The sequence below is a fragment of the Nematolebias whitei genome, chromosome 15 (genome assembly GCF_014905685.2).
Source record: "Nematolebias whitei isolate Nwh7 chromosome 15, NemWhi1, whole genome shotgun sequence".
Taxonomy (NCBI): domain Eukaryota; kingdom Metazoa; phylum Chordata; class Actinopteri; order Cyprinodontiformes; family Rivulidae; genus Nematolebias; species Nematolebias whitei.
The window spans coordinates 24,964,412-24,974,795 of record NC_056512.1 but is presented as its reverse complement, the minus strand read 5'-3'; the positions used below and the strand labels follow the sequence as shown (position 1 = coordinate 24,974,795).

At 39.4% G+C, this 10,384-nt stretch overlaps 1 protein-coding gene across 1 annotated transcript in view; it reads right to left on the bottom strand.

Annotated features, from left to right (window-relative positions):
• Positions 1-9,565, bottom strand: part of atf7ip2 (activating transcription factor 7 interacting protein 2) — a gene marked incomplete in the record, with an annotated part of 25,845 nt that extends 16,280 nt beyond the window's left edge. Inside the window, 5 exon segments of the mRNA XM_037689534.1 lie at positions 1,085-1,153; positions 1,323-1,454; positions 5,010-5,082; positions 8,166-8,363; positions 9,462-9,565. Coding sequence (XP_037545462.1) covers positions 1,085-1,153; positions 1,323-1,454; positions 5,010-5,082; positions 8,166-8,278 — 387 coding nt within the window.
• Between the last annotated feature and the right edge of the window lie 819 nt (positions 9,566-10,384).

The following is a 10,384-nucleotide window of genomic DNA, read 5'->3' as shown; positions in this document are numbered from 1 at the left end:
GGTTTTGGTTGTCAGCAGCAAAACTGGTTGATCCACCCTGAGAAGGTACTATTTAAGAGACTGAGCAGAAAACAGCACCTCAGACTGAGGAAGTCTCTTGGATGAGAGACGAAACGTTTCTAGATTTTTTTGCTTTGTTTTGTTTTTTGTTTTTTTGAATGTCCAGAGGACCAGATTGAACTTTTTTGGAATAAACTGTACTCTCCTCTGTTTTCATCCTGGATATACTGGTCCCACATTGTTCATCTGGCTCGTTCAGGCTGTCACTCCTTTGATTAATGCAGCTTAAAACATTAAATGATTGAATAAAAGAACTGAGGGGAATTTTAAATGAATAGTTCATCCAACAGCTCTCTCTTCGACATCCTCCTGCACTGCACCTTGCACCTGGGCCGAGCCTCGTTCAGAACCGGTCCGCCTGGTGGAAGGACAGCTTCTTCTTTCAGGAAAAAAATAAAAACTCAGCTAGTTGTTGTGTGATCGAAGTAAACACAAGCTAACATTATTAAGAACATTGATTTACCTGCTGTAAATCAGCTACTGATTATCACGGAGTAAAGTTCGACATCCTCGACTCGGTTCTGGTCCACTCAGCGACCGGTGTGGAGCTGTTACGAAGAGGTCCCGCTTGGCGTCAAATCTGTCGACTCTTATCCAAAATAAAGCTTTAACTTGTTGTTAAGATGTTGTTAGCTGAGCTTTTAGGAGTGTGCTGAGGCAGCACGCATGCGCATTAGGTGAAGGTACAAAATTCACAGCGCCATCTAATGACCCGGCATGATAACTACAGTGGATTCGGTGGGGAGGGATTCCTCCAGATGCATGTAAACACTAAATTCGTCCGTGTCAACGCGGATGTTTTCCTCTAATTAACATACAAAAAAATCTATGTTTCCCCCCACCGTGTCCGTGTAAATAGGGCCTTATTTTTCACACTCTCCATTGTTGAAGTGAGAAAGCTCCTTGGATGAAAAGCCAACCATCTTCAGCTACAGAATAGAAGTCTAATTGTTTTGGTTTTTAACCATTTATGGACTCTAAATAGATAGTACACGTGCATTCATTAGTTAATGTGTTTGCATACCTGTTCATGTGTCTTTGTTATGTAGGCAAGAGCTGCCTCTGCTTTCCTGGACACAGTGTTAAGCTGAGTCTGACAAACAAAAGAGTTTTATGTAACGACAGAAGTAAGCTCATGAATTCCATTTTAAGATAAGGAGTAAACTTAAAAAAAAAAAAAAGCCCAGTGCTTTTAAAATATGAGACATCAAACAGAAAGAAAATACTGAAGATTAAAAGTTTTAATGAAAATACTTCTACACCTCTAGATCTCGGAGGGTTTTCTCAAAGTTGAGGTCATTATTCATCTGCTGCACGGCTTCTATTAAACCCCTCATCTTGACTTGATTTTTTGCCAGTCCTTTGTGGACCTCCTGCTCGATCAGAGTCTGAACCTGCAGGAACACGACAGACACACAGCTTTACATGACAGTGCACAAGATTCACCACAACACAGCAGAACAGACATTTCAAATTATATAAAAGTTAAAAGTATTTGATGTACAAGTATGACTTTATATACAGTCTGTGGGTGTCAACTTTTTTTTTTTGTTTGTTTTGGGATTTTTTTTTTGCACAGTCCTTCAGACCTTCTGAATGTTCTCCTTGATAAACTGTATTAGCATTATCAAACAGTGGCTCTGTGACAACTTCCTGCAGGTTAATTGTGATAAAACTAAAACCTTAATTATTGCCCCTGACAATCAAATAACTCAAATTAAGAAATACCTTGGTGTATTAGCCTCTTCTGTTAAACCAAGTCTCAGAAACCTTGGCATTATTTTTGATTCTGTCATGTCATTGCGGTGCCATTCTCGTAGATTAATCAGAAATCACTTTTTTCAACCAAGAAATATTTCTAGGCTTAAGTCTCTTGTGTCAAAAGCCGAATAAGAAATTCATTCAACCTTTATTTAGACAGGTTAATCCCATTGAGCCTTGAGGACTCTTATTTCATCCTGTCTGGATTATTGTAACAGTCTTTTCATGTGTTTGACTAAGAAGGATCTTGATTGTTTGCAGACAGTTCAGAAAGCTGCTGCAAGGCTTTTAACCAACACACGGAAAAGACAGCACATAATGCCAGTTTTAACCTCTTTACATTGGCTACAAGTACATTTTAGAATTCATTAAAAAATTTTAGTTCTTACTTTTAGAGCTCTAAGTGGTCAAGCCCCAGTCTATATCTCTGACCTTTTAGGTCGTCTTCACACCTGATAGTCTGGTAGACTGTTCGATTGGGGACCAAAATTCAGAACATTAGTTTACATTTTCAGCTGGTGCGGTTTGCATTCACACTGCACTGTCAGTTGAGCCAACCTGTTCCCCCCCTCGCCTGTGGTGGCGCTACACCAAGAACTACTGAAGGAAACAACACAAAAACCTCTGAAGAAGACACAGCTTATTAAATATATATGACTATTATTATTCTTCTGGAAATAAAAACAAAAATGGAATGGCATCAAATTTTAGTGGTTTTAGGATTTTTGTTTTGTCATTTTTCACCAATGGACTCAGCACGAGCAGAAGATGAGGCAGAATACCATGGAGAATGTTGTTTTTCACACAAGGCAGCTGAGACGGCTCCGTATAAGGTATGAGAAATGCGTGTTTGTTTTGGTTTTATTTACACAGGATGCCCTGCGCTGTAGTCCACTTCCTGCCTTTGGAGCGGTCTCCGGTCCGATTGCATTCACAATGCATTCAAACTGCATTCGATTTCACTTAAACCGAACCGAGACCTAGGTATTTAGACGAACCAGAGTTCGCCTTTTTGGTCCGCATCAGAGTTCGATTGCGCATTCACACCTCCCAAACGAACCGGACTTTCTAGGCAAACGGACTAGAGTTTGATTAAAGCAGACCAAACAGGGCAGGTATGAATACACCCTTAAGGCTCCAGTACACTCTGGCGTACGTCAGTTCACGGAGGTCAGCGCATACCGGATTAGAGTCGAAGCGGACGCCCACAGGGCATGTCCATGCAAAACTCAATTTTTACAACCGTGTACGTGTACTCTGTGTCGCACAATAAACTGACCGGTGACTGTTTTATAAGCAACACCAATGTATTAAATTCCCCTTCTTCCTCCCTGATCTGATTTAATGGCCTTTTCTTATGTTTTTTTTTTTTTCTTTTCAAGAGGCAAGTGATCTCTTAATCCTCCTCCATTGATGCCATGACTGAAATGGTGAGAAATGAAGGAATTTGTCACAAGCAAATTAAAATCAGGCCTGGCATGGCTGCGGGAGGGTCTGGAGATTTCCTGGTGGGCTGGTCTGATGTGTGGGCTGCAGGGCCAGCGCTCTCTGTGTTTTTTATTTTTTAGAACTTTGTATTAACAACATATAAACACAGAACACCGCTGCAGCTGGAGATGCCAGCTGTTTTTTTTTTTGAGGGGGGAGGGGGGTTACAACCTGTCAATCAATCCAGTAGACGTGTCAGCAAATGACCAATCGGCAAACTCAATTTGTCCCAAAGGTAAACGCCCCTTGCCTGCAGAGCTGGTCTGCAGACGCTCAGGGTGGACACTCGAGTATGAAATCTCAACCCTCTGCGGACAGTGTGCGTCGAGTTCACGCGGAAAAAGGTCAGCGCAAGTTTACTGGAGCCTTTAGAGCCCTACTCCTCTTCTCACAGCATCAGACCTTCCAGTCAAAGGTTGTTAATGGTCCCACAGATTAATTTTAAGATCAGAGGGGATAAAACTTTTAGGGCTGTGGCCCCCCCAGACTGTGGAGGGTTGCCTCTGACTTTGTGATGCCTTGATTCTCTTAATACTTTTAAAAAGCAGATGAAGACACATTTGTTCAGATCAGCTTTTAATTAGTTTTATGTTGTCTTATATCACATGTATGTTGTTTTATCTCTCCTTCCGTTTTATCTTTTGTGTTTTTATGGCTTATATTCTGTACAGCTCTTTGTGGTTGCTGACCTGTAAATAGGTGCTATATAAATAAAGTTTACTATACTTACAGTACTGTGCAAAAAAGTCTTGACCTATCCCTCATTTCTTGACATTTTGCTTTAAACAGCCAGACTTCCTTGTGACCTTTATAAATTGATCTTGATAAACAGTGCTTCAGTAGTTCTGAAGATGTTTCAAAGTTTTATTTGGAGCTTGGCTGATTTTTTTTCCAGTCCAGCACCTGACCATTTCACCATTCATGCATAAAAATTATCCTAATAAAATAGGAAACCAGTGATAACACAAAACAGAAATCACGGATTTTAAATCAAACTTAAGAACAATTTGTTGCAAGCATATAGTTAAAAAGACAATTGATCCCCACATTGGAATCTGTTTAAAAAACTGTAAAATGTTAAATACAATACAGTTTGTTACATAACATCTGCTGTTCATTGGCTCTAGGTATTGTCTGTTTTTTTAGTCCCGACACTTCTCCTCAGTCTCTGCTTGTTGACTTTATTCATTTTTTAAGCACACACCACACATAATGCAGTCTGCTGCTTCCTTAAAGAACTTTACTAATTGGCTTTTCTATGTATGTGAATGTTCCTGTAAAGTGCCCCGAGACAACTTTGTTGTGATTTGGCGCTATATAAATAAACTGAACTGAATTGTCCAATAGGACTGGACAGAGAATGAAAGAAGAGAAATCAGCTAAATTCAGAAAACCAAAACACACAAACCTAAATACATGTAAAAGATTACAAGAAAGTCTGCCTTCTTGAAAGCAAATTGTGAAACAATGGCAATGTTTTAAAACTTTTGTACAGTAATGTAAACTGATCAGTCGTAATGCGTTTGTCACAAACAAGCAACGTTAAAATTTTTTAGATTTTCTTGTTAAAATAAAACCTAACATTAAGCTGATTATGTTTGGTATCAGGTGAAGATTTAAACTTTTAAAGTTACTGCATGGCCTTCATAATTAGCAATACAATATGTACACATTGCAAATGTAAGCATGCATTCACTTACTTCTGATTTGGAGATTTTGATGCTCTGATTGTTGGCTCCCATTGAACCTGGTAGTGTGGAAACTTTGTCCATTCTGATTTGAAACAATCAAAAGGTCAAAGATTACAAAGTTAGTAAAGTTTATGTTTCAACGTTTAGGAGCGCAGAAAATGCTGCCTCGTTATTAGGAAACTATTGAGACGTGCAAAACTAAAGAGACACTGCAGCACAGGACAAAAATCACAGTAATAACACCAGAGAAAGCCCATGCTATCATCATGCCACATCAAATACGACACAAAGTTGGGACATTTTCCTCTCAGGCTCTGATCGAGGTGGCTGCTTTTTTTTTTCCTCCCCCGTTTTTCCTTCTTCCTGCTCTGCTCTCTGTCTGTCTGAAGCGCCTGGGTCTCATCTCCCGAACATAAATTAGGATTATGGATTTGGTATCGTGGGCGTGCAACTCTATCGATAAGATTTTTTCATCAAAGCGACAAGGTCTTGGAGAACCGGCGTGTCCAGCTGAGACTCACGCTGTCGGGTACGTCATGGATTCGTGGGGAGTGTGGCAGATGATGTGTCTCTCAGTCCTGTCTCAGGAGGATGTTGAAGACGTTTATATATTTGGAATTATGATAGCAGGGACTCTGCTTTTTGGCATTGGCGGGGCTCTGTTTTATTGACTTTTGAAGAAGACGGCGGCAGCAGCTTCGGCCATGGAAAAGCTTCCGAGTCAGTGTGAAGGTCTGGTCCTCGCTGTGTGAACTTTAAATCGTCTGGTTTACGAGCTTAACCGTAAGGTGGAGGCGATTGAGAATCGCAGATCACCTGCGGCTTCTGGGACTCGTCAGCGTGGTGGGTTCAACCTTGAAGGAGACTCATAACATGGATCAGTGGAATGGAATCCCACAATTAGGCATTTTCGGAACCAGAATGCCCAGATGGACTCGAGGCTGAAGAAAAAGTAATCTGTCTGAAGAAAAAACAAGAACCAAGCTTATCTGAATCTGACTCCCGACGGCCTCGGAGACAGGCTGACTATCAAATTTCTCCTGGGACATGAGTACCCAAGGACAAAAGCTTCATCTATTGCACCCCCCCCCCCCCCCCAAGAACTTTCTGTGCAGACTTATCAGAACTACTGGCTGGAACATCTTCAGAAACTGTGGCTGATCTGAAAAAACGCTCATGGACAAATCTCAACACCTCAATGTCAAATGCAAATGTAATCATGTTTTAATTGTGCTGCTGATAAGAGTTTTTTGATGTCTCAACTCGTGTCCTGATAGACAAGATGTGAAAGATCTTTTTTTGTAATACCACTATCTACCCTCATGTTTCTCCCCCTTTTCCTATCTAAGATTAATATCAGATAAGGATAAAATGGCCGCGCTCTCCTGTAGTTGCAGCTTTGTGCACTCCGCCCATCTTTCAGATGACTGTACGTACATATTCACATTGTACCTCGGTGCAATTCCAATAAAGTTTATTCTGGTTCTGACCTGGGCATGCACATCAATATACACAACACAAATTTTGAAAAAGTTGGGAAGTTGTGTAAAATCTAAATAAAAATGCAATCACAATGATTTACAAATCTCAAAAACTCATATTTTATCAAAAGCAAAACACAGCAAACGTCAAATATTGAAACCAAGAAATTGTACAATTTTTTTGATAAAATAAGGTCATTTTGAATTTGATGGCAGCAATAAAACACAAAAAACTTGGGACAGGGCAACAAAAGACAAAAGTGGTACAAATCAAAAACAGCTGGAGAAGCGTTTTGCAACCATTAGATTAATTAGAGGACTGTGTGTAAGGGCTAAAATTGCTTTAAGGTTTAGAAAATTATAGCAGATTTTATGGCCTAGACCAGGGGTCTGCAACCTGCAGCTCTGAAGCCACAAACCAGGAGGAACCCAGGACCCATTTGGTCCCTCTGCAGTGACTCGTTCAGTCTTTGACCAAAACAAACATCCATCCATCCATCCATTATCTTTACCCGCTTATTACATTTTGGGTCACGGGGGTCGCCGGTGCCCATGTCCAGCAACCACTGTGCGAGGGGCGGGGTACACCCTGGACGGGTCGCAAGTCCATCACAGGGACACACAGAGACAAACGAGACAAACAACCATTCACTCTCTCACTCACACCTAGGGACAATTTAGAGTTACCAATCAGCCTAACATGCATGTTTTTGGTCTGTGGGAGGAAACCGGAGTACCCGGAGAAAACCCACGCATGCACGGAGAGAACATGCAAACTCCACTCAGAAAGGCCCCTGGACCGGGGTTTGAACCAGGGACCTGCTCACTGAGAGGCAGCAGCTCTACCAGTTGCGCCACCGTGCTGCCCCAAAACAAACATAAAACTGATTAATATTGATTGTTATACCAACAACAAAAAGGACTAGTTTTAGCTAATTTCCTGTAATTTCTTCTGCAAGTATGTGAATACAAGTACTAATACAAGAAGTAAAACATAGTCATTTTAATTTTATGCTTTATTTCTTCAAAGTAGGATACACTTTTCCATGGTTAAAAAAATGAAAGAAAAAATCCCATAGGCCTGCATAGCTGTGTTTTATTTATTTGTTTATTTTAATTGGGAAAATCTCTTTCCTCATGTGCAAGAATCTGATCTTTGCTTTCGTCTTAAAATGTAAAAATATTAATAGTAAACTTCTTTCGGCTTTCAGGGGTTGCCACAGCGAGTAAGCTCGCATGAAAGATTTGGCAATTTGTTTTATGCCGGCTGCCCTTCTTGACCCAACCTGGGCTTGAACCCACAACCTCAGGATTAGAAGACCATGGCACTGACCATCAAGCTATACTGCAGTCTCCAAAATGTAAAAATATTCATGTTTACAATCCTTAGATATTTTTAGTTTTATAACGTCACCCCTACTAGCCAAAAAAGCCCCCTCCAACAAACTTAAAGTGGCCCACGGGCCACTACTTTATAATCACTAGCAACCTTGAAAACCAAAGGACTATTTAAATGAACACAAACAATATATACCGCACAAACACACAAAAAAAATTGCAGCAGAACAAGGTGACAGAAAGTGAAAATAGCATGTAGACAAGCACATTAATATAGATGGTGCAAAATAGTTTAAAGATGCTAACAAGCAGAGAGCTATTCTGCAGTAACCATAAAATAACTTACTCATTGAGAAGACAGAAGGCCAAATCTGCATCTGATTTCATTCCACGTCTTGATTTTAGTTCACGCCATCTTCTAAAGGCCAAGCCCAGGTACACTCGAGTGTCTTTACTCATCTTGTACAACTTGTATGCTTTATTAACTTAGTGTGAAGAAACTACAGGGGCATGCGCACAAGTGGAAGGAATGGAGGCTCAGAAGCTGTGATCAATATAGCAAAAGACAGCAAAATATACACATTTAAGTAAAACTGCTTTCACTGCACAGCATATACAATAAGTTCAAGTCTTTTTGATAGAATAATAAAGAATATTCCAATACAAACTTTCTGCTTCAATATTCAAATATGTTGTGGCATAAAGTGCTGTCTGCCAAATATATATATATATATATATATATATATAAGAGCATACAAAAAATAAATTTCAGTATCACAGAAGGTGCCCTAATTTCTCACTAATAAAATTCACATTTATGGGCCATAAACTATGGCTAGTTTAAAATGTTTCACAAGTTGTAAGGAACGTGTGTATAAGAATTTAAAAACTAGAAACTTCTTCAATTCATATAAAATGATTTCAATGCTGGTACAGTATACCCATGGTTTCCAGCACTTAACTTAGTTGTGATCAAATGTTGGCAGCTGGAAAAAAAAAAAAAAAAAAAGCAGCATTTTTGATCAACGACTTTGTTTGTTTACATAATAATGACATTGTGGAAAATGATACGTTTGTTTTGTGTACACGTGAAGTTAGATTCATAATTTTAGAACCGAATATGAACCAGATCAGTTTTGTAATATCCTGCCATAGCCGTTGCAAAGGTTTTATTTTTGTTTGTTTAAAATCTCCGGATAGTATGTGTAGTGGAGTGTCAATACAGCTTGACTCGTTCAAACAAAGCAGGAAATGAAAAACGAATTAGTAAATTACTGTACACCCAACAACAAGACGCTCATTTCTCACCGACGCTGATCTTTTTTTTTTTTTTTTTTGGTGGGGGGGGGGGGGGGGGGGGGGGGCACAACAAAACACCAGCCCGAAAACGTGTGCGTGTACGACTACGATGACACAAAGTAGACCTGGATAACAACAATTGAAAGAACCGTTCGTTCATTACGCTGTTCATTTGTTCAAAACAAAATGGTTCATTTAAACTTCAGCGCTAGCTAGAACGAAGACACCGCTAACAGGACAGGTGATGGATAAAAAAAAATAGACAACTCCCATACCGCTCATGTGTTCAAAGTAAACAATTAGAATACAATAAATAACTTTTCAAATTATAAACTGAAATTACCTCATAAACATCCGATTTCTAGGGACTTTCCATTACCTGCTACGATGAGCAGCTACAACATGCAGCGTTTAGCTATGGCTAAATGGTAACTTCCTCCGCTGCTCTTCTTCGTTTGTTTAAGGAGTTGGCGGATGACCAACGACGTTCACTTGACTCCCCCTACTGGAAGAAACTGGTACTAAATGAACTGGCACAATAGGGAAATTAATTCAACCTTTATTTATACAGGTTAATCCCATTGAGCCTCAGGGACTCATTTACAAGAGAGACCTGATTTTAACAGAGTAATGACAACAGTGGACAACAAAAACAATTATAAAGGGTGCGTACATTTTTTTTAACAAGTGAAAATAAAATGGTAATTACCTGTAAAAGGAAAAGCAGCAAAAAAGAAAACACACCTAGGCGTTACTAAAAACAGGAACATGTCTGCATTGGTTTTTGCCATGAACTTAACAGATGTTTTTTTTTCATTCATTCAACCTTTATTTATACAGGTTAAACCCACTGAGCCTGGCCAACCTGTGTTAACCAAACGTGTTATCAGATCCTCCACAGCTGCAGCAGCCTGGAAGGAATGGAGCCGTAAATTTTGGTAGCGGTCAGTTTCAGCCAGTGGTGGAGAAAGTACTCAAACACTGTACTTAAGTAAAAGTACAAATGAACAGACAAAAATGTACTTTAATAAAAGTAGAAATACCACATTAACATTTTTACTTAAGTAAAAGTAAATAAGTACTTGCTTTTAAAATACTTAAAGTATTAAAAGGAAAAGTACTTCCTAATTACATAATGTAATGGTCTACATATCTTTAAGTGTGCCTACCGTATGTATATTTTCTGTAATACATTAATAGTGTTGAGCCGATTTAATGAACAATGCTGCAGATAATACATGTTTTTATTGTGTTTACTCTGTGACA